General features: G+C 39.2%; 3 protein-coding genes across 5 annotated transcripts; 1 reads left to right on the top strand and 2 right to left on the bottom strand.

Annotated features, from left to right (window-relative positions):
- Positions 1–1,434: 1,434 nt before the first annotated feature.
- On the bottom strand, positions 1,435–7,827 carry LOC131466847 (beta-galactosidase-like). The gene is made up of 16 exons (XM_058640385.1): positions 7,556–7,827; positions 6,689–6,858; positions 6,056–6,206; positions 5,771–5,831; positions 5,591–5,685; positions 5,323–5,503; positions 5,019–5,077; positions 4,813–4,934; positions 3,872–3,912; positions 3,665–3,777; positions 3,476–3,550; positions 3,248–3,337; positions 3,044–3,157; positions 2,504–2,635; positions 2,162–2,401; positions 1,435–2,055 (listed from the first exon to the last, which is right to left on the bottom strand). The coding sequence occupies exons 1-16, from the start codon at positions 7,652–7,654 to the stop codon at positions 1,762–1,764; spliced, it is 2,037 nt and encodes a 678-aa protein (XP_058496368.1). The 5' UTR covers positions 7,655–7,827; the 3' UTR covers positions 1,435–1,761.
- Positions 7,828–7,984: 157 nt separating this feature from the next.
- On the top strand, positions 7,985–10,474 carry ccdc86 (coiled-coil domain containing 86). The gene is made up of 4 exons (XM_058640393.1): positions 7,985–8,728; positions 9,502–9,631; positions 9,730–9,804; positions 10,281–10,474. Exons 1-4 carry the CDS (start codon positions 8,202–8,204, stop codon positions 10,440–10,442), a joined length of 894 nt encoding a protein of 297 aa, XP_058496376.1. The 5' UTR covers positions 7,985–8,201; the 3' UTR covers positions 10,443–10,474.
- A 543-nt stretch (positions 10,475–11,017) lies between these two features.
- Positions 11,018–22,636, bottom strand: sgms2a (sphingomyelin synthase 2a). Of its 3 annotated transcripts, none has more exons than XM_058640388.1 (6): positions 22,418–22,636; positions 16,325–16,820; positions 15,577–15,694; positions 14,751–14,904; positions 13,242–13,408; positions 11,018–11,720 (listed from the first exon to the last, which is right to left on the bottom strand). In XM_058640388.1, the coding sequence occupies exons 1-6, from the start codon at positions 22,578–22,580 to the stop codon at positions 11,535–11,537; spliced, it is 1,284 nt and encodes a 427-aa protein (XP_058496371.1). In that variant the 5' UTR covers positions 22,581–22,636; the 3' UTR covers positions 11,018–11,534. The 3 variants fall into 3 exon arrangements, with proteins under 3 accessions (XP_058496371.1, XP_058496372.1, XP_058496373.1); XM_058640389.1 differs by having other exon boundaries at positions 22,414–22,550; XM_058640390.1 differs by lacking the exon at positions 22,418–22,636 and adding an exon at positions 17,137–17,294.
- Positions 22,637–22,986: the final 350 nt, after the last annotated feature.

The following is a 22,986-nucleotide window of genomic DNA, read 5'->3' as shown; positions in this document are numbered from 1 at the left end:
CAATAAAAAACCTAACAAACATGCACACATTAGTACAGAAGATATGGAAGAGTATTATGGCCTGAGATTCAAGTCAGAATTGTGACTTTTTTCTCAGAATTCTGACTTGAATCCCCTAATACTCTTATGTTAGTCCTTGCTTATCTGATGTGGATGTACATTTTCTGAGTTTCGGTGATATCTTCTTTGTTTTTTAAGGCAAGAATAAGGTTTGGTTAACCTCTTTCTGCAAGTTGTTATATTGTTTATGGAATTGTTTTAATATGCAAAGCACTTATTAACATGGTTTAGTAAAAGTTCTCTAAAGATTCTTCTTCTTATTATAATTATTATTATTATTATCATTATTATTATTGTTTACATAATGGAAGGAATATCTTTTCTAGCAGGCGCAGGATTTAGAAGCCTATTATTGCTCTATACCTACAGGCGGCGATAATGAGCTCACCACGTTGTTCTTCTTTGGTTTGATTGGCAACCTGCTCATAAGGCTCACAACAAAATTCAGTGGCGTGCACAAGGGATTGCCCCCCTGGTGCCCTAATGGATAAAAACACTGACACTAAAGTGCCCTCTAGCGTGGTAAACACATTGTCAGCTGGGATTGGCACCAGCGACCCTCATGTGGAGGATAAAGCTTGTTTCTAAAAGAGTGACTTTCTAGTGGGGAAAAGTGTTGCAGTGGCTTATAAGATGCCCTTGTAACTTTGTTTCCTATGGGTTTTTTTCAAATCAAACATGACAATATCCCAAAAGCTGCGCTTAGAGGAAATGATATGCAGTGCTGTATAGTAAATGCCCATCTCAGTGATAGAAATTAATGAAACAATAATGTGTGGAGGTCCATATTGTGGTCTACATGAAATTCAGTCCCCAGGGCCGGGCTGCCTTTGGCCCCAGTTCCATGTCTCACTTTGGACATGCCTGCCTTAAAGGAAAAATCCATTAAGAAGTTCAGTGTTTGTTTTGGTATCACAATCACGTCAATCGGATGATTTTGAGAAATTTTGTGTCTTGCGATTTTAACTGAAAGAGCTAAAACATTGTGTCGGGACAAATCGCTATTTTTCAAAACATTTCCCTTGTGTGGAAGTGAGGAGGGAGTTCCTACTGACAAACCAAAATGGTAAAATTATATGGGAAAAACACATTGCTACACATTGCTGCCCTCTACTGTTTTCCAGTAAATACACTGATGAAGAGCACATGCATACAGTACAGTTAAGACCCTACAGCAAACACACTTTTTAGGTATTTACTGTATTTGGGCCTAATCTTATCTAAAGTCTTTATATGCATCAGTGAGATTAAGCTTATTTCACATTCATTGTATTTCATACTGGTTTTATTTATATTCTCAAAGTAAAATTTAAATATATCAAGATATTTTTTAATCATAGTGATAGCATGCCATTTCAGAAAGGAAAGACATCGTTGAAACTTCATGAAAAAACCTTTTAATCTTTTCCAGCTTGTAAACAAAATCACATATGGTGAATATCAACAGTCCCACAAAGTCTCTCCGATTGGTTGACAGTGCACAGAATATTTCCCTGATTTCTTTCTTTCATAAAAATATAAAACACTCCCTGCAACACAGATTACCAGCAGTTTAATTAGCAATAATCCCTTTGCAAAGATAAAAATAATAAAAAATCATCAGTAAAACAGAGGCACCCACAGTTCATGGTGCTAAAATAAAACATTTAGTGCTTCAGTTCCAAGAATTCATATCTTATTTCATAATAATCTCCTTGCTAATTAATTCCTCTTGTGCAGCAGTGATTTCCGGTCCTTTCCTTTCCAGTGATTCCCTCTATCAAACAGGCCCCACGGCTGTTGGTAGTCAGAGGAGACTGTTGCATTGATGATTGGGGTGTCGGTAAACTCTATGGTGCACAAACCTGAGCTGCATGGAGCATTTTCCAGCTCCAGAACTGTTACGTTGTTGGGTGCAGCTGTGCTGAGGAGGTGGGCAGGAACAAAAAGTGTCACCTGAGGGCCTCGATCTGGCCAGTAACGTCCCAGATTGAAGCCGTTGATCCAGATCTGGCCCTGAAAAACAATTTTTTTTACATTATCATTAATTTGGATTTGGGATTTTTACCAACCAAGTAACATGTAGTAATCTCAAACTAAACATTGTATATTGATAACATGCCTTTCTCCATTTGGGCAGTTTGATATAGGTGTCCTGAGGGAGGTCTGGGATGCCGTCAGGGATGACGAAGCTTCCGCTGTAAAAGGTCGGAGGAGAGAGAGCAACTGGCTGAGGAGGGTCTGCTGGTGTGGGCTCTGTTCCTGTGATGAGGCCCTGATTGATGGCTTCATCTATACTGAGACTATACATGGTCCAGTCCGTGAGTGTGTCCTTCCCCAGAGTCAGGTTAGACACCAGACCCTAGGATAAGATGCAAATAGCACATCAATTCTTTACTTCTGCTAATTCACACATCTTTGAATGTGATACTTTGAGGTGAAAAAACAACAAAAAAAAAACAACCTTGAAGTCATTGATGTCTCTTCCGTAGTTGATTCGACCCATGTTCTCCACCAGAATGTCAACCTGACTGCGAGCCTTCCCGGTCACATTTATGGTCAGGACTTTGTTCCTTTCGAGAATCCCTACAGCCACCTTGAGAGGTATTTAGCAGTGAACAGACCTTCAATTCATGCCATAATGTGCTGCTTTTTCTGCAAAGCACTTTGGGTATTTTTTCTTCAGCGCCATCTTAACACAAGAAATCATAGAGGGATTTTCCTACGTAGTAAAGTAAGTAAAATTAAACTGCACGTTTTATATGGAGGGAATGCTCTCCCACTTACAGTATATTTGTTTTATTATTATCACCAACAGTGACATAGTTCACAAGTATGGCGAGTGGTTGGTGGTGCAGGTGTAACAATGTCCACCAAGAAGCAAACCATAGTTTAAAATCAAATGTTTTTAACTCCTATAAATACGTATATGGTATAATAAAGATTCAATCAGGAGAGCCTGTGAGTAGGCTCACGTATATCACACGTGCAAAGACGGACTCACCCCATTTATGGACACATATGCTCTGTCGTGAACTCCATTCAGCGGAGACGACAGTGGAGTTGGTGTGCTGCAGTCAATCGGTAGAATTGTCCGGTAAAGCACAAAACCAAAAGCCTAAAGCAAAGGGGGGGGGGGATAAATAAACAGCTAATTACATAAAGCTCAATCGATCCATGTGACTGGTATAAAAACTTTAATGAATACCTGGTTCAAGTCGAGGAATGTCAGAGGGAACAAGCTCACGAACGGGCCAGAAAAAGACAGTTTATCCAAGGCACCTGTTATTGTCTGGAGCTGCAGGGACAAAGGTCAATTTTCTAATATTTATTTTTCATCTTTCAAATCATATGGCAAGTTGCAATAAATGTGGAGTTTATTCATTAGGTTTTAAAACTTAAATGACTTCAAATGCAGACTGGAATTGTATAAAACCTTTCTCATCTTCACAGCCCCATATGCATACTTTGGAGTTGACGGTGGTATTGGTCCCTCTGGTATCTTACGGTACTATTGTGGAAAGGTAGAAAAATACGATTTAATGCTGTGATGCGTTTTATACTCTCTGGTTTTTTGAAACAAGAGATTGCAAAAGTGGAAGACTTTGCAGACAAGTACACACACCATTCCGATCACTTCTCTGATGGCAAAGTATTTCTCTGTGAGGTCTCCTGCTTCTGTGAGCGGGGCGTTGAAGTCGTAGCTTGTCGGCTGAGGAGCATACGGTGTATTTGCACCTGACGGTTTTGAGAGGCAAAGCATGGACAAGTGAGTTTTTGGAAACACTATTGTATCACTGCTAACTAAACCATCATGTGGAGGTGTACTCACCATTCCAGTATCCAAAGGTCGTTCCTCCTATGAACATGTACCTGTGAGGAGAAATTATTCTTTTATTATCTTCATACCACAAACAGAAGACTTCAAGGGCTGGTTCACCCATTTTTTTCGACTTGCTCAAGTGAAAAATAAACTTAAGATCCTTGTGATGCTGCTGTGTCTGTTTATTTCACATTCTCTTACAGTGCTGGAATATTACTCATTTTCTTATTGAAGATCCTTTACTCATAACACTTAGTGTCTTTGAAGGAAGTGACTTTACGTCAACTTTTTTAATTTACTTATTTATTTTTTCAACTTTCTCTGTTGTTTTGGAAATGAGACGTGTGCGATGATCACATTTATCTCTGAAAATGAGTAAAACATTGTATATTTTTGCGTAATATGTCCCCTTTAACAAAAAAAGGAAACCTTGTCATACTGTTTATTCATGTGATTTAATTGCATGTTGGAAATAATGAAAGAAATATTTTCTATAATATTTATTACACACATTTCCTAAGTTTTTTTTTTATTTTCTACTTTCTCCACGTAAAGATGTTTTAAACCATTTATTACCTATTTTGTAGTAGTCATTAAGAACCTGTTTTTGACCTGACAGTTTTACCACTCGAGTTGTATGGAACGCAGCACACAAACAAAGGGACATGGTATTTTTATCTTGTTTGTGAATAATTTTATGTTGCTGTATTTAAGTAAGTGGTCTGTCTCGATGACCTCGTAATGTATTTTAAACTGCAGTTTTTGGTATTAAAACATTGACACAGTGCATTGACACCTTTTTTCACACACTGCTGGCACCTGCTGTTAATTTTTGGCATTGGTGCACAAGCTTACAGTGAAAGCTACAGTCCAATGTTTTTGACACATCTGCTTTTTAAATAATAGTCTCTATCTGTCTGCACAAGTGTCCAAGAAATGTGTTGACTCACATATTGACGTTTGCTCCTGTGGCCAGGATCTGGTTCAGGGATTGCGTGACTCGACTGGTTGCAATAACAGAGTGCGGTGAACCCCAGTGGTCCAGCCAGCCGGTGTAAAATTCAGAGTTGACCTGAGATGAAAGAGGAAAGCATCTGTAAGCGAATGTAACGAATGCAAAAAAAGATGTGTATATCAAAGGAGATACTGTACTTACCAAAGGTCCATGAGGTTCAGCATATCTCTGTGCTGCAAAGCAAGCGGTTACATTTGCACCTAGAAAAACAGGTTAAATACAAAAGTGTTTGTGCACCTTTCTCATATAACAAATGACAATGCTTCAAGGTCGAGACTAAACACTAAACTGACCATTTAAGACCACAACAAATGCAACTGCTAAGTGTCTTACTCCATGTTGTGGATACAATTCAACTATATCTGATAACACTCAAGCGCGTTATTATTTCACATGCACCCAGATGTAAAGGAGTTACATAGTCAAAGACAGACATCACACTCACCAGGCCCAAAGTCTACAGTGGCATAGACATCTTGTACTGAGCCACATTTAAGATAGTTGACCCCGCTGCCATCGGTGGTGAACAGCACCACCTCGTTTCCCAGGTGCTGCCTGAATAGTTTGGTCAGGTGACGCAGGTAGTTGTAATCACAAGCAAAGTAGCTGCCATATTCATTCTCCACCTGCCAAACAAGGTCACACCAGGAGAGAGGGATTATTTTCTTTGTTTATAATAAAAAGTCCTCCAACGCATCTCAAACACAACTCACCTGTACAGAGATGATGGGACCACCATTCTGATACAGATAAGGTTTCATCATGGGCAGTAACTTCCCCATCCACTTGTCTACTGCTGCAATGTAATCTAAACAAAAACAAAACACAAGTAAAGGTATTGTTTATACTGTCACATTCAATTAACTCATCACTCATCTGACTTTAATTATCACCTGGGTCTGAACTCCGCAGCACAATATTTTTCTTCTTGAGAAGCCAGGCAGGCAGCCCACCCTGTTCAACAGGATTAGACAAATCAACTTATTTTGTTGTTATTATAAGACATAAACTTTCTGTGAGTATTCAAGTAAAAGTAGATGTAAAAACTTTCTTTAAGTTATACTCCTCCTTCTGCACGTGTGATACGAAAGACATTTAATACAGAGGAACTATTTGCTCCTTGAGTTTTGTGTTTTTCTATTCGCCTTTGAATGCCTTTAAAACACCGGCTTACTCACCATGTCCCACTCTGTGCATACATAAGGTCCTGGCCGAAGGATGACCAGTAAACCGATGTCGTGGGCCAACTGAAGGAAATATTCCAAATCCCTGTCTCCGTTGAAATTATACTTTCCTGGAGTCTCCTCGTGGAAATTCCAAGGAATGTACCTTTAAAATTATCACAATGTCAGTGTCATCAGTGTCAGATTTCTCCAGACAAATCCTCAAGTTCTTTTATCAGACTTATTACACACCAAACTATATATTTTTATTTATTTAAACACTTATAACACAGTCATATTTCACCCGTATATTCCACCAATAATCATTCTTAGACAATCCAGGGTTTACATACTCCAGACTTGTATTGAATGCAGCAAGTTTTGGAGCAAGGATTTGTAGTGAATGAGGGAATGTCTCTGCTGCTCTTGACCACTGTGGTTGGCATTTGGGTTTGGCATGGTTTAGGGTTCGGCTCGGTTACTGACAATAAAGTTAAACGTGTTTCAGGAAAGGAGGTTTACAAGGCATGCTATGACCTACGGTGTCTTTGCTGACGTTTTCTGTTGATCTACCTTGTTTTTATTGGCTTTTGTGCTGAAGCCGTTCACAACAAAGCATCGAGGTGCTGAGACGGGAGGTAAACCTACGTCTGGATGGCGTTCATTCCTGCCATGTACATCTTGAGCAGTCGATCTTTCCAGTAGACTCTTGGGATCCTGTAGTAATGGATCCCTCCTGATATGTAACGAAACACCTCCCCGTCTTTCCGAAAGCAGTCATTCTTGTAATCTATGCTGAATGAGCGAGGGGCACTGGACTGCAGGTGAACACAAGAACAACATGTCAAACTGCTTTCACTGCATTTTTCAGTTAAACAACAGCTGAACAGATGAGGGCAAATATGATTATTTACAATTGTTTAATACATCATTCTTATATTACAATATGTATTCTGTATATGCAGTGTTTACAATTACAATGCATAAGTATTAGACATTTTATTTCTATTTTTTGATTTAGGAAAAAGAATCTGTCAATGGAGTAAGCAAATTTCACTTAGCTAGAACACATACAACTATAGCTTGTAAATATGGCCACTTTCAGACTGTAATGTCCCTTAAATGGGGGAAAACAGGCCAAAAACTAGGCCAAAATTAACAAAGCTTGTGCTTATCACAAGCAAAGAAATTCTAATGCAAGAAGTGTTTACTTAAAAAGAGTCAAATGTGATTATACTGACTTTATGAAATGATACCTACCAATCTGTCTGTATTTAACACATCCTTAGTACACACTAATAATGAACAAACAAACTAGAAGCAGGGGCAATTGAGGTTTAATGCAAACCATTGTTTTAACTTAAAAGCTGGTAATTAAGACATAAAAAGGTATAATGTCTTAGTAAGACAGAGTTAGAACAATTTCTCAGAAATTGGGCTTATTTCGCTTTTATGATAATCGGTTTGTGCTGCTATATCTGATCATTAAAGTTGTAAAATCTCAGCAGTACTCACTGACGGTCCAAACATCATCATCATCATCAGCAGCAGCAGTAGCAGTGGCAGTGGTCGTGGTAGTGGTGGTGATGTGTTTCCAGCTCTGAGAAGTGACATGGTGGCTCCTCACTGCGGTTCAAGTGCAAAATCAAACTGATACGACTGTATATTTGCTGTATTCACTTGTACAAGGTTATATTGCACGGAATTCCCCTGAGTGCATTGTTGTGCTTGGAGTGAAGTGAGCTCGAATCTGCTTCCCTATCATGAGTTGCGGAAGTGAAAGTCATGTGACGCCTGGCTTCACTATGCCGTGTCTTGTCAGTAGGTGTCGGTGTTCATTTTTTGTTTGTTTGTTTGTTTTATTGCTCGAATATTTTCTGTAAGTAGAGAGGACATTGTGTTCTCTTATGAGGTTGTTGTTTTTTTTTATAAATGTGCTCTAAAATATTATAAAAAGGCACATTTCTCCATTATTCCACTACTGAGGTAATTCCTACTCCAGGCCTGTAGGGGTCGATAATACGCTCATCGCGGTGTTTACTATCCGTCGTTGACTCGGATGCAAAGCGACGTACACACACACATATCACCCACGGCGGTCACACGTGGGTACAGAAGTTTACCAGAGTGATGTGTGCTCTCGTCATTTAAATTAGAAAACATGTCAAGGAGGCAGAAACAAGCACAGGAAGAAAAGGCGCTATCTGAAGTCGAAAACATGGAGGAGCAGGTCCACGATTCGCCACCCGAGACCAGACGGACCCGCAGCGGCCGCAGAGTGCGCCCTCCTGTTTCACTGATGGACTCTGAACGCCCGGTGAGGACACCCAGCAGGAGGACCAGGAGGTCTGTGCTCCAGGAGCTGCCGGTGGAGGAAGAAGAAGAAAATACGGACGAACCTGAGCGAAAACTCGAGGATGTTTCTGAGCCCGCTGAACCGGATCCGTGCACACCGTCTGAACCGGATCCGTGTACACCGTCAGAACCGGCAGCAAGCGGAACCGAGGACAGGCCTACCGGAGACTGTCACCAGCCCGGGTCTGCTCCAGCCGAAACCGCACCTACGAATCTGGAGAGTGTCCCCCAGAAGAAGAAACCTCGTCTCGGTTCAAGCGTGAAACCGACTCCAGTGATTCCTCTGGGAAAACCGAAGTCAGGAAGAGTGTGGAAGGACCGCAGCAAGCAGAGGTGAAGACAACCAACAACCGACATTCAGACCAGGCCATTTCATTTTGGTTAATTACTGTGGTTTTTCTACCTAATAACTTTTTCACTATGCATCGTGTTAAAGATTCCACTGCTGTCTCAGATTCAGACGGAAGTATGACCAACGGCAGTACAAGATCCTCTTTTAATTAATTCAGTTTTTAATTTGTTTTGTTTATATGTATTAATGCATTGGTCACTGATAGAAATAGTAGAATAGTCTAGCAGCAAACAAAACTTATATATAAGGTAGGCCTATATCAAGGTTGAATACTATGTTATATTATGATAAATGTGTCCTGGTAATAAGATAATATAATAATAATAAGGGAATGGCAAGTATTGTTTGCATGATAATAAATCCAGGATTACACTCCATCCTGTGTGTAAATGTTTCACGTAGGACAAACCAGGATTGGGAGGTGCAGGTCTAGTCGGTAGGTTTCTAAACCCAGCTGCTTAGTGTAAATCTCCATGGCAACATATGTAGCACTGCTTTGTTAAACAGAGTCTAGGCTTGTTTAATCCAGGATAACTGGGAAATTCTAGCTCAATCACAGTGAAACCATCCTTGGTTTGTGTTGAGGCCACATGGTAAATATAAACAAAGCATGTACGTATACTCAGCAAAGCAATTCAAAGTAAATGTGCTGAGTATGTCCAGAGAAATCACATACAAAAGGGATGTGGACACAACGGGTCTTTAATTTTAATAAGTAACAATTAAATGTGTTGTTTTTTTTATTGTGCTTTAGGTTCTCTGCTTTGGTGAGAGATAAGCCTTTGTGTACTTCTTGGGAAAAGAAGATGAAGGCCAAGCAAGAAAAGGAGATGGTGAAAAAGTTTTCTTTGCAGCTTAAAGAGGACAAAGCCAAAGAAAAAGAGGTGAACTAAATTTAAAACCACGGCTGTGTGCCTGAATAACCACTGCGTTTTAAAAGGCTTAGACTCTTTGATGTATTATTTCTTTTTTGCTTTAATAGGAAAAGAGGAAAAGGAGAGAAGACAACCTAAAACGGCGTGTGGAGAATGAACGTAAAGCAGAGGTTGTGCAAGTGGTAAGGCAACTGTTATTCCTACAAATGCACTTACATTTTATTTTTTGAATCTATACTGTCTATAGAATATATAAACACATATGCTAAATTTCACAGGGTTTAAAGGCAACTAATGTTACATTTTCATGATTGAATTGTCTGTCAGTCTCGATCAGTGCTGTCTTATTTGTCCACAAATCGAGCGAAAGATACTAGTCAAATTTTAGAAGGTCAATCCCAGAACTTGTCTTTATTGTTTGTAAAATCTCTCAAATTGACCACTTAATCATCAAAATGGTTGGTCGATAACTTTGTGTGACTGAATAACTATTTGAGTACAATGTTACTTCATATTGTATCATATTTGAAGTGTAATACTGGACTGGACTAAATGAGATCCACTTATAGATACTTTACTGCACAATGTGAATATGTAAATTATCTGCTGCTGTAACTCTGTTACTTTTTTCTTTTCTCTTGTCCTGTTTGTGTCACAGATTCGAAACACAGCAAAGATCAAGAGGATGAAGAAGAAACAACTCAGGAAAATTGAGAAGAGAGACACACTGGCTCTGCTCCAGAAGACACAGAAGACACAGAAGCAGAACTCAAAAGCTAAAAAGCAAAAAATCAACACCAATGACAAAGATTTAACCTAAAGACTTGATATAATAAAACCAGCTGTTCATTACTTGGTCTTAAAGTTTTATGTGTGGATGTATGGCGTCCAGCTAACAGTTAAAAGTTTATTTTAGAGGACTTGCAAAGAAAGAGTTTTCCAACCAACCATGTTTTTTTTAAGTTACTAGGTTTTAAATAAAAAAACTTTGCTTGTTCATCAAATTGTCACAGTAATTCTTGGCTGAGAAAGCTACAATCAAAGTTAAAAGGGAGAATGTTTCCCACATCATATATTAGAAATACTGATGAGTGACCAATTTAATGGGACGTTACAGCATTAACTGCCATTTTAATTCAGGAGGCTCAAGTGTTGGAAAAGGAATGGATTTTCACCAACTATATTAACACACCTGAGCGTAAAGTGCTCAACGTTTTTATTTTATTGGTTTAATAAGCAATATAAAATTATAACTGACTAAACACATCAGATGAAAAAAAGGATTTCTATATAAGGAGTTGTGTATTATTCCCACAACAATTTACCAAAGTGCGCCTGCAGCACTGACCTGTGCTCGGTGAGCACTAAGGGTTAAATAAGGAAGTACAAGGAAGACTTAGTATAGATACATTTTAATACAACATAATGTTGAGGCTACACACTCAATGCTACTAAATAATAACAATAATAATAATAATAATAATAATAGCAAATAAAAATAAACCCAAAGACACGTAATGGCAGTTTTGGTACATCCAATGACATTTAACACACTAAGGCACCTTGTGACTTGAGTACACTGATGTTATATTGAGGTGAACACCATCAATACATATAGTATCAAATATTTATGGTAGCAGATCCAAAGTCTTGCAAATACTGAAAGAAACCTTTAAACCGCTCTCTTATGTCTGAAAAAGCTGATGCAAGTACAAAAAACACAAGGGAAAGAAAAACGATGAAAATGTACTTTCACAAATAAATTACAGTGGAACACTGAGAAAACAGGATTATCCTTCTAGGCACATTTTTGTTTCTGTCACAACTATGCATTTGATACCATTATGCTCCTGTCAAATGGACAAGACGGACTAACACATTTGGTGGATTATCAGGCAACACTTTTGTGATGTCACTCCTCTCGTGTACTTTGTACCATGGAATACTTCTTGCAGGGGTTCTTGAGGCAGGCGGGAGGGCAAGTGATGGGCCAGCTGTATGAGCATGGCACCGCGGTTTGGACGTTCCTCTCCAGGAAGTTGAACAGAGGGTTCCACCAGGTGTTGGTGAGGTAGTTGTTGGGTGAGCATTTCAGTATCTGTCAAGGAAAAGAGAGTGTCTTTTAAAATCATGATAATTAAACAGTGATTTATATTACATTCTATCCAAAAATATATCTCAAACTTGTGTTTATATAGCAATTGTTTTCGTTAGAATGTGTCTTGTTAGGGTCATTTAAGAGTAGGGCTGAACAATTCATCAAAATTTTATTGAAATCAAAATAAGGCCTACTTGTTTTACAAATCGCAGGAGGCGCAATATTTGTTGAAGCCAAATTGTGTGTCTGTGTGTCAAAAACATACTTTTACATTCATTATTGTCTTGATGTATTCACATCTTATTGTTGTACAGTGTTCTTTTGGGATAAGGAGAAGTGTCCAAATTATATTTTTCATCAAGGTCTGTAAATTCTCAAAAGCACTACCTACAATAAAATAAACAACTCTAAATTGTATCTGGTTTGGAGGTTAATGAGATGCACATTTTAAAATGTAAATTGATAGGAATAGGTGGAGTGTCAGGGGTGAAGTGTGACAGAAGGATAGCAGCAGAAGTAAAAGGGAAGGTCTACAAGATGGTAGTGACTTAGAGACAGAGGCACTGTCTAAAAGACAGGAGGCGGAGCTAAAGATGCTGAGATTTTCATTGGGAGTGACCAGGAAAATAAGCATATTTGAAAGACAGCACAGATAAAGTAAGAGAGGCAAGGTTGAGGTGCTTTGGTCACATACAGAGGAGGGACACTGAATATATCGGACAAAGGTGGTTGAAAGTGGAGCTGCTGGACAGAAGGAGAGGAAGAGGAAGACCACAGAGACAGTTGTGAAGGACGACACAAGGACAGTTTGTGTAACAGAAGAGGACACGAGGGAGAGGACAAAACAGAGGCAGATGTGTCACTGTGACTCAGTGTCACAGTGACACATCAAGAAGTACGCTAAATGACTAACTTTGACTGATAACTACTTGATTTGTCTAAGTCAAAGTGTTCAAGACTTACATTAACTTCAGATAAACTGAAATATATCTTTGCACAGAACATACGAGATACTGTCGTATGTCGTATGAACAGCATTTGATATGACCAGTTTTAAAGCAAACCTAGAAACAGCATATGATTTATAAGATTTATAATCAGAAATATTAATAGTTCAATCCACATTACCTGTATGATTATTATTTGGCCAGTAGAGGGAGGTCTCCAGCATTTTGAAGACATATTTAGTATTTCACACAGTAAACGTATGTTTATATTTAACGTAAAGTTTATAATTATCTGCAAAATACAGATTGTCTTTTAAATGTAAACAGTATTCAATTCTTGGGCAGTATTAAATTATAGTCTTTGCATGTAGCTTTTTTCTTTTGCTGGTAACTCCCCCCAAAACAAAATACACATGTCAAAAGATCCACAGTAAAGCCCTCCATGCATAATCATTTATGTGTGACACGGTTCAAATGAGAGGGAAGCCTTCCGTATTGAAAGTTGTCATTTTGACTCCAGTACACACACACAGACACACACAAAGCCACCCAATGTTCCGCTCTCTGTTCAGACCTGCAAGTTGGCCATGGTGTGGTACCACCAGAACAGGCGTGAGGTGATAAAATAGGCCACAACCACATCCACACTGTAGTGCTCATGAGCCACCAAGATGCACACCACACCCACGGCACTCAGCAGCCAGCACATCAGATGGTACCACCAAAACGACCGCGGCGAGTCTTGACAGAGGAAGAGGGAAGAAAAGACAAGATGAGAATGTTGGCAAAGTTATGACAACTTCTAATTGTGGTCTGTTCTTCCATGTCCACACTGTCAAAAAAAAGTCAAAAAAAAAATGTAGGGAGAACAGAGGGATTTCCTATAGCAAGGCCATGGCAGAAACAGTAGAAAGTGATACACAAGTGACGCACGTTTGCCAGAGAAACCAAAACACACTCAGCTGCTTATTTATTAAGTTCACTCGACCACAACTCTAGTTGTTTTTATCAAAACTGTAAAGTTTTCTAAAAAAAAAAAAACCAACCCACTGTTACTTGAGCTGAGGAGCCACAAGTGGTATTTAATTCTGTTGGGCTCTGGGTCTGAATGATACATAAACAAAGCCCGTCGCTCCGTTGAGAGCTCCTCACAGGAGACACCTAGTGCAAGAACAGTTTGGAGCAAAAAGTGGGAATAAAAATTCCCACTTGCAATTTTGACAAATTTGCAATTTATTTTTAAGGTAAAATAGTGAAATACTGTCTCTGCGTTCCTGCGTGCAGAGATTAACGGGTGTGAATGCGAGAGTGAGTAATTGTTCATCTATGTCTACGATGGACTGGCAACCCGTCCAGGGTGGACTTTGCTTTTTGCCCCGTGTCAGCTGGGATTAGCTCCTGCAGCCTCATGGCCCTTATGTTGAGAATAAAGCGACAGACATTGAATTAATGAATAAAGAAATAATGTTGCCTGAAAAGTTTTGGACAGGTGCTGAGTCTTCTTACTCTAATGTTCATCTATGAGGCTGTACTTGATTGAGGTCAATTGTTTACTGGAGCTGTTTCTACGTGAGATTAGTGGGCTGGACAGATGAGTGAAGAAACTTCTCAGTATAGCACAGCATATCATAACAGCACCGGAAACCACAGCTTTCAAAATGACCACAAACTTTCATCAAACACCTCTCTGTGAAATTCATTAATAAAAGAGGAAACTTGGTTCTAACACTTCCTGTTTGATCACTGCTGTAAAGATATGACATGTATTGTACAATTAATTACACTACTACTTTAAAAACGCCGCTTTGGTTGGGTGTACCTAATAAACAGGCAACTCAGTGTGTATTCAGCAATTTACAGTACAGCTATAGTTATTATAAAAAATGTAGTAGTGGCAAAAAATAGTATTATTTGTAGGTAATTTCGTCCTCCGAGATCCTCGAGTAACTGCATGGTCATAAAATACTGTGGGCCACATGGGATGAGAATGGAAACAAACAATATCGTCGATCAATTATTCATGGAAACTTACAATAAATGTTTCCATACAAGCAAACAAACAAGTGATGCTGGGACTACTCACACTCCTTGATGAATAGATATGTGAGCGTGAGCATCACTGTGTGTCCGCTGTAAAGAAAGTCTCCACACAACAGATGGGAGTTCGTAATGGAAAGACCTCCACCGGAAATCAGCTGCAGAATACGCTGGATTTTTGCATGGGAGTCTCCATGCAGCTGATGAAGAGCAGAAAGAGGATAGTAGTAAATGGGAGAGACAGAAAGACACTGGATCCGTAGCATTAGTGCATTAGTTCAAATAATGACCAGCAGTTCAGAAATCAAAGACACTACATTTATAACAAGGAGGAAATAATTGACAAACTGGAACCAGATAATGTCGGATTTTGTTACCTAAAATAAAGCTAACTGCTTCTCCCTGTCAAAAATAAAGAACAACTGATATTTAAGGAGTAGAGTTCACTCCTCATGGGCAAATCTACCCACTTTGTACTCTCCCTCTCTCCAGCTACCCCCTTCTTCTTCTTCTTCATTGGTTTATGCATCAGATTTATGTGGGAAGAGCTCTTTTTCATTGTTTGCATATCAAGCGCCATTTAAGCTGCTGCATATTTGGGACATATTGGTGCAAGATGGGAGCAGCAAAAGGCTTATTCTAAGACTACGGAAAGATTAAACACATACAAACATCTTATTGGCTTTGAAACACCGTCTGTAACTAAGGAAGATAACTGTTAACCATTATCCTTTTGCACTAAATTGTTCAGCAAAACCTGCCGAGAAATTGTGTTTCCCATCAAACAACGATGAACCTCAGTATTATTTGATATCTTGGGGCACAAAAAGCCTCTGGGTGTCTGTTAGTTGATGCCTTTACAAGCTACTCACCTTAGGAGCACAGGTCATATGCATGCCAGGTACAGGCAAGGTGGTGATGTACATAGTGACACAGCGGTACAAGTACAGGGTGCCAATGAGGAAGAAGAAGCGTCTGATTGCGATTGACCTGTGAAGGGACAATTACGAGCCATAACTGAGTGCAGATAAAGTGCAGACACGCCGTGGCTCGCCCTCATTACCCCACATTTCTTACCAAGTGCAAAACATCAACTAAAATATCATGTTCTGTTCTTGTTGTGTGATAAATTAATATGTGAAATTGGAGGACTCCTGCTCAGCCAAAATGAGTTTCGCTAACTTGACATGATGACAATGAGGACTTCTCTGCAATATGTAATATAGTAGTGTTAATGTGTTTTGGCTTGCATTGCAAAGTCATATTTTGGGATCTTAAACTCATAGTGACTTGACCTTGACCTTGAAGATGATGTCAACAGATGAATTTAATGAAATATCTCTTGGATAGCTACATTAAAACACTGACTGTTTTGATGTTGGCTTTGTTGAACACAGAATGATTTTTAAACTACTCACTACTCATACAGGGGAAACCCAGAGAAGGAATACGATTTCATCAATGACAGCAGTCTAATTAGACTATGTATACAATACATTTTAAAACGCCAAAACAAAGCAGTTCAATATCCATTACATTCAAATTTGTCAAACGCTTTAACAAAAATCAATGAACAAAAGAGAAATGCTTGTTTGGTAGATAGTACCAAAAGGTTCTTACTTGTATCTGAAGAAGAACAACTGGATCATCCAGATGGCCAGCAGCACCATGCCATTGATCTCCGTTACAGTGAACGCCCAGTTAACCCTGTCAATATAGTCAAAGAACTTATCAGGAAGAGGTGGGCTGCTTTCTTTGGGTGGGACCCTCTCGTGGACTACAGTGATGACGACTGTGGTAAGAACCAGGTTGAAGCCAGCATAAAAGAAGGCCATTATTGTCTTCCACCACTCCATGGGCAGAGGGCTGACTTTAAAATCAGGCACAGAGATCTTCACGTAGTCATTATGCCTCCCTATGCCTTTCCTGAAGCCCCTCTTGGTATCCTCCCCACCTGGAATGTGGACAGGACATGTTTTACCACCATTGGGCACAGCAGCCCCCTCCATTCCTGGATTTGGAATGTCCACGACAGGGTCTCTCGCATCCACACACTCCTGTGACGCCATGGGTGACGGCACTGTCCATCCACAGGAACGGCTGCTATGGGTTGATGCTGCCGTGAGGGAAAACAAAGACGATTAAAACTGACAATCTCTGAAGTGGAAACCACAAGTACGCTATTGTGATTTGCTCAAAAAGAGAAGCTTAGAATTGAAGAGATACTGCTTGTATTTAATGAGTCTGCTCGATCATCAAAATGAAAACAAGGAGATAAACACTACTTTTATTTTTCTCTTCTTTATCGTGGAGATAAGCAAAACAAGGGATTGAGCTTTTATTCACACAAGGTTCTTCATTTTCTAATGACGGAAAAATCCAGTTTAGACCAAAGACCACATAAAAAATGGGCATAGTCTTCCTGGTCCTACCTGAAGACAACCAAGCTACTCGAGGATCAGCGTCACATAGAAATATTAACTTGATGTTCAGTTTGTGAATGACGACCTACAGATTCCACCAGTAAGACAACGTAACCTAATGTCACGTAGTGACCTGACATGACCTGACTTTCAAAAAACCTTGTTACGCCAAACTTAAAATACAGCTTCTTAAAGGACACATCCTTTATCTATCATAGCCGACAAAGACTTCAAAGCGTCCATGGTAGCTTTTATCAAAAGAAAAAAACTGGTCATAAATTACATTGTAACAAGTGTCAAATCTTGCATCAGCCACCCGGCCTAACCCTGAACTAAACTAACTTAAATTTGGCTCCTACAATGGAAATGAGCTTACTTTTTAGTTAATTATCTTGCTAGTTTCAGGTCTGTAACATGATGCTGACTGTGTAAATTATGTTCCCAATTAGAGGAAAATCATCACAGACAGTAATATAGATATAGACAGGAGGCAATAGACAGTAAAGTGCTCCATGTACAGTATGAGTGGACACCAGTGTGATTGACAGTGGAGCCTGGTTGTCAGCGATGCCCCAGAACTTCCATCTGCAAAACATCATGATGGTGCCATGATTCATGAATCTCGAGGCTTCCCAACAGGAGTTCAGATTCTTATGGGTTGTTTATGGGCGTCACTACCACTTAGTCACATAGTTTACGACAGAGCCATGTTCAAATTTATACCAGCCAACAGTGGTAGATGTGATTGTAGGAGTTAATGTTTTCAATTGTATTTTCCTGGAGGTTCAGCAGAACCACACAAACACTTATTTTGGCCGTTCCAATGCCAGACTACTCCAGTAGTTCCTTCTTGATCGGCCAGACACCGTTTGATAAAACAATTTACAGCATCTGGCATTTTGATTTTTATAATAACTGTTCTGAAGCTTTCGACCATAAAGTACTTGATTTCCAGCGTGTCATTTTTCTGCACGTTAAAGGCGTCTTATTCATGATGACAGCTGAAAAATCTGTGACAAGTGGATAAACCAAGAAAAAGATATGACTGCAGGCTTTAGGAAAGCTACTACACAGGCCTCGTAGTGTGATCCTTTTGTTAAAATCGAAATAATGCAATATTTGTTGATGAGCTCCTTTCAACCTAATGACTTGAGAGAGAGCACTACAGCAATGACCGTATTTATTCTTTCACATCTAAAAGGCTTCCAGTCCCTTTAACAGCGCCATTAATGGTTTTGAGAATATTGCTATCATCCCTGAAATGCATCACAATAAATGTCATCTGGGAATCATATGAAATGCAATGTTTACATAGAGAAAAGGCAGCAGGCACTCCAACAGCAGAAGGGATAGAAATATAGTGTTGCTGGACCCAAGAGAGCTGCTGAAAGCATCAGTCGCCTCACAATCAATTTTTTGCAAAAATATTACAATGGAGAACAGGAGTCTATCCTCTGACCAGATCCAGCCTTTTGTTATTCATCTGGTGAATGTCTACTGAACACAGAGTGTGGTAGACTTTAAGTGTTGATAAGGTATATTAATAATGACTATGATGGCAAATGGGATCAACAAGAGCAGACAAACAATATAAACAAATTACAATGCCATGTCCCTTCTGTTAGTAGTAAGTATGGACTGCATCTCTGTGGTGAGTTGTGAGCCGATAAATATTTAAAAAGAAGCCACATTCTCTTGTTGCTGTAGGTAATGTTTACATTTTGAGTGTGAGACACTGTGTGCTTTTGGTTTTTAGACTAAAACGTGTTTGTTTTTTAAATTTTGTAATATGGAACAGCTCAGTTTAAACATGTGAACAAGTCTGTATAAAGAATAGTGAGGACACAGACTGTGGTGATCGTGGCGTCTGGAGACACATCTGGCTGCTGCTAAGGAGACTGTTAATGATAGGACACCAGTGGTACTTTACTGTCACTGGGATATTGGGCCTTTTTTCCACAGTCCCTCAACCCATACTAATGCAACTCAATTATTGCGTGTACATAAATGATCATAACCTACATTTTTCTGATCTGGTACCTTTATCTGTGGAGTGGAATTATCATCACTGCCTTCACAGACCATTACAAAGTACTTGTCTTTATATGAACATAAAAAAGCTTTCAACTGTATCGCACAGTATCATGAGCTGACAGTGTTTGCCTGCTTGTCATGTAACTGGATTTGTTGCCATGTGAGCTCAGGAGGACTTTTAGGATTTCTTTTAAGTCAACGTGTACACACACACACACACACAAAAAAAAACATGTGATACAGTAGAAAGAAAGCTCTGGAAAAAAAGAATGTAAGCAGAACTTAAATTTGGGTTTTTTTTCCCAAGGAAAATAATAAAATGTCATGCCGTAGTTTATCATATTTAACAGGAATCAGCTTTGTAGCTATCCAATAGAGTGTAAAGTTGTCTCATGGTGTCATTTCACATGAATGTATTTGACTATTAATGTCTGATGAGGACAGTTTGGCTTACAGGGCATGTAAATATTGACTTTCCTGTCCACAGAGACACAATGCTAACTCTGTTTTGGGGTGGATTGTATGGAGAAAAAAAAATCCACCATTTTGTATGAGTGTAACAATCAGTTCAAAGAAGATAGGAGCCGTTTGTTTTCCCATGTTCACTATGTGACTGCTCTATGTGTGCTGTACATGGGAGGTCAGCAGAGTGTGGCCATTTCACTAATTTTCCACCGGCTCCCTCCTCCCTAGTGTACAGTGCACAGTGTTTTCCCACCAGCCAGAGCACCCAGCTCTCCAAAGGGATGTGTGGTGATGGAAAACTGGCAGAGAAACCTATTCCACATGGTCACAGACTGTAATGGATAAGTTGGCTGCCTTCACTCACCCAAGCTATTTCAAGAGAAGCCACCCAGTTGCCTTGAAGGCTGTATTTTACTCTTGCGAACCAGGGCTTTGACTCTGTTTTGGGGCCTTCATAATAACATACTGCTATTGCTGTCCACTCACTCCTTTTCTTCTTCACATCATGTGGATTGTCTTCATCAAAGGGAGGGTTTAAATTAAATCATGCCAAAAGTGGCCCAGCCCTGCAGAGACTAGTGTCACTACAAAGACGGGAGGACTAAAAAAATGTACTTTGAAACTACATGTTTAGTAGAACTCTGTGCTTATGTTTCAGTTTTGTGTTTAGATTATATTCCATAACACATGTTTTAAGTGTTAAATGTATAGTACAAACATTTCACTAAAGAGGGTTACACTTGAAGACTGTACTTACTGTTTTGAGTCTCTATGGTACACAACAATAAAAACAAAAAGATCTGTTTTTGTTTTGTGTAACAAAAAAAAAGTGAAGAAACACTTATTTGTGTTCACATTTCTTATTTGTATTATTTTCCTTTCCAAAATGTTGAGGAACATATGTGTGTAAAAAATAAATAAAGTGACTGCAGTAAAAAATGACCCCTGAAGTTTATACTACATTTATATGCATTCATTTTTACTTTGAGCCAATTTAAATACCTTGTTTTACATCATAATTTAGAGGCTCATTAAAGGATTTGCAGCTAGATGTACAGGAGTAGAAAGTACACTGATCATAGAAGTACGAGATTTACAGATGATGTTGACATCAAAGTAGCAGTAACACTGGTACAGTTTATCTGTAGTAATCGTCTCATATTCATTTACCGCTTGATCATAACAACAAACAACAGAGTGCAAATGTTTGAAACTTTGGTTTCACCACAGCTCTGCTTACTTCCTAAGCTGGAACCCCTAACTACTGTGTGATACTTATTCACTGACCAAATCTCGTCATCAAAATAAACATATTGCACATTTGTTTCTGACAGAACAAGGCCTACATTCTGTTGTAAAGACAACCAACGTTATACCATACAAGCCAAATTGGTCACACTGTACATGGAGCCACAACTACATGTGGGCTGGGTACTGGCAGTAATATCAGGTTCAAGACTGGGTGTCTCCCAAATGCCCCATATATTACAGGGAAGCAGTCTGTCAAGTGTGGGTCAAAGCTGGTTTTGAAGTTTACTTTTGGGGTGTAGCACAGTGGCCCCACACGCAGTGTTAAACACCATGTTCAATATGCGGCTACTGGGTGGGGCAACAGGTCATTGGATGCCTCGGAGTAAAACCCTTTCATTTTCAGCCAAAGCTGTTTCTTCTTGGAACAGGCAACTGAATTATTAAAATGGGATTAAAATTTTACCCCAATTTGTGTACCGAGTCAGCCACATGAAATCCACAAATAATGTTTTGATCTATAACTTTCTTTTCTTTTCTTTTTTTTTTTTTTTTTACCTTGTAGGCAAGACAGATAGACAGAATTTCTTCTTTGACTGGGCTCAACCAAACATTCACACATTTTCATCGAATTGGCTCAATAACATATTAAAAACACAGTAGAACACCACAAACATTTGTGTTTAAAAGTGGACTGCCAGGGTGTACACCACCTTCCGCCCTATGTCAGCTGGGACTGGCTCCAGCCCCCCACAAACCTCATGTAGAGTAAAAAGTGGTAGACAATGAGTTGTGAGAGCGTTAAAATGTGCAATGTCTCTTTCTGGGTGTTTAGGATGGTTGTTGCAGATGTGATGAGTATAACAACTGCCAAATGTTGCTCATAAATTATGTAATAAAATGTTGTTTATACCTGAGATCAGACCACGCTCATCCGCTCATGACCGAAGAGCTACCAAGTAAAACTTTTGGCATGATGTCATGCAAAGTATGAAGCATACACCACAAACTAAAATTCATAGAATTGTTTGCTGAATATAATTTGTTTTTTTGAAGCATATTTTTGTTTTAGTAAGCAAGACTAAAAGAAGATAAACGCCATCAAGACAAGATTCTATATTTAGATCAAAATGTTGCTCAGTTTAGAGCCAAGATAGATAACTATAGCATCCTACCTGAATCAAATTCATATGTTACAGTTTATAGCATTATACATGTTTAGATGTACATGTAGTTTATAGCATCCTACCTTCACATATTACAGAGCCTGACATGTTACATATCATCCTAACTGTGTTTAGAGGAACACATTGTACAGATTTTATGGAACCATACCACGATTTATAGCATCCTACCTATATTTAGAATAAGAATGTTACACAGTTCATAGCATTACATGTGTTTTGGTTCAGATGTTGCAGATTCTATCTATTCTACCACAGTGTATAGCACCCTGCCTGTATTACATTCACATGTAGCACAGTCTACAGCATCATACATGTGTTTAAAGTGACATGATGCACAGTTTTAGCATCCTACCTGCCTTGCTCGAGCCTCTGAGTGCCTCTTCCTTGAGTCCCTGATGCTGCGCCCTGTTGTGTCGCTGCTCTGCTCTGCTCAGGATGAACTGCTGCACGCCACACAGCCGCTGGCTTTAGAGGAGGCGCTCCTCCCCGAACGAAGCCCCAGCTGCCAGCTTTAACCATCCATACATCCTCGACAGACACACGACCTCCTGCCTCATCACAACCCCTTTAATTCAGGCTCTTTCCTGTAATTAGCACCACAGATTCCCTCTAACTAAGGTGTATTATTTGTGGGTTAACTGTGTATTTATGAGTCACTATATTAGTTTAAGTAAAAATCCAAGAGCAAGATAAACTACCAATGCAATTGTTGTGTATTTGCCAATGTAGTCATGAGATATGTATAATATTTTATTTAAAAAATACATAATAATTTTTATTTTTTTATTTTTTTGGAGTAATATCAAACCACATGTAAGCACGTGTCAGTCTGCGTTTCCAAAACACCAATATTGTAAGGAATTACATGAACGTGAACTTATTTTTTTTCCACTTGTAGCGACAAACGCGTCCGCTTTTACAGACA

Source organism: Solea solea, chromosome 10 (assembly GCF_958295425.1).
Source record: "Solea solea chromosome 10, fSolSol10.1, whole genome shotgun sequence".
Taxonomy (NCBI): Eukaryota; Metazoa; Chordata; class Actinopteri; order Pleuronectiformes; family Soleidae; genus Solea; species Solea solea.
This window is presented reverse-complemented; position numbering and strand designations above follow the sequence as displayed.

Coding starts and splice junctions, on each gene's coding strand:
- sgms2a (XM_058640388.1), bottom strand. CDS start 22,580: ATGGTTAAAGCTGGCAGCTGGGGCTTCGTTCGGGGAGGAGCGCCTCCT. Junction 16,821..22,417: donor CACTCAGAGGCTCGAGCAAG/GCAGGTAGGATG, acceptor CCCTCACGGCAG/CATCAACCCATAGCAGCCGT. Junction 11,721..13,241: donor ACACCATGGCCAACTTGCAG/GTCTGAACAGAG, acceptor TTTCCTTGACAG/ATACTGAAATGCTCACCCAA.
- ccdc86 (XM_058640393.1), top strand. CDS start 8,202: ATGTCAAGGAGGCAGAAACAAGCACAGGAAGAAAAGGCGCTATCTGAA. Junction 9,632..9,729: donor ACAAAGCCAAAGAAAAAGAG/GTGAACTAAATT, acceptor TTGCTTTAATAG/GAAAAGAGGAAAAGGAGAGA. Junction 9,805..10,280: donor AAGCAGAGGTTGTGCAAGTG/GTAAGGCAACTG, acceptor TTTGTGTCACAG/ATTCGAAACACAGCAAAGAT.
- LOC131466847 (XM_058640385.1), bottom strand. CDS start 7,654: ATGTCACTTCTCAGAGCTGGAAACACATCACCACCACTACCACGACCA. Junction 4,935..5,018: donor CTGAACCTCATGGACCTTTG/GTAAGTACAGTA, acceptor CTTTCATCTCAG/GTCAACTCTGAATTTTACAC. Junction 3,778..3,871: donor GACCTTTGGATACTGGAATG/GTGAGTACACCT, acceptor CAAAACCGTCAG/GTGCAAATACACCGTATGCT.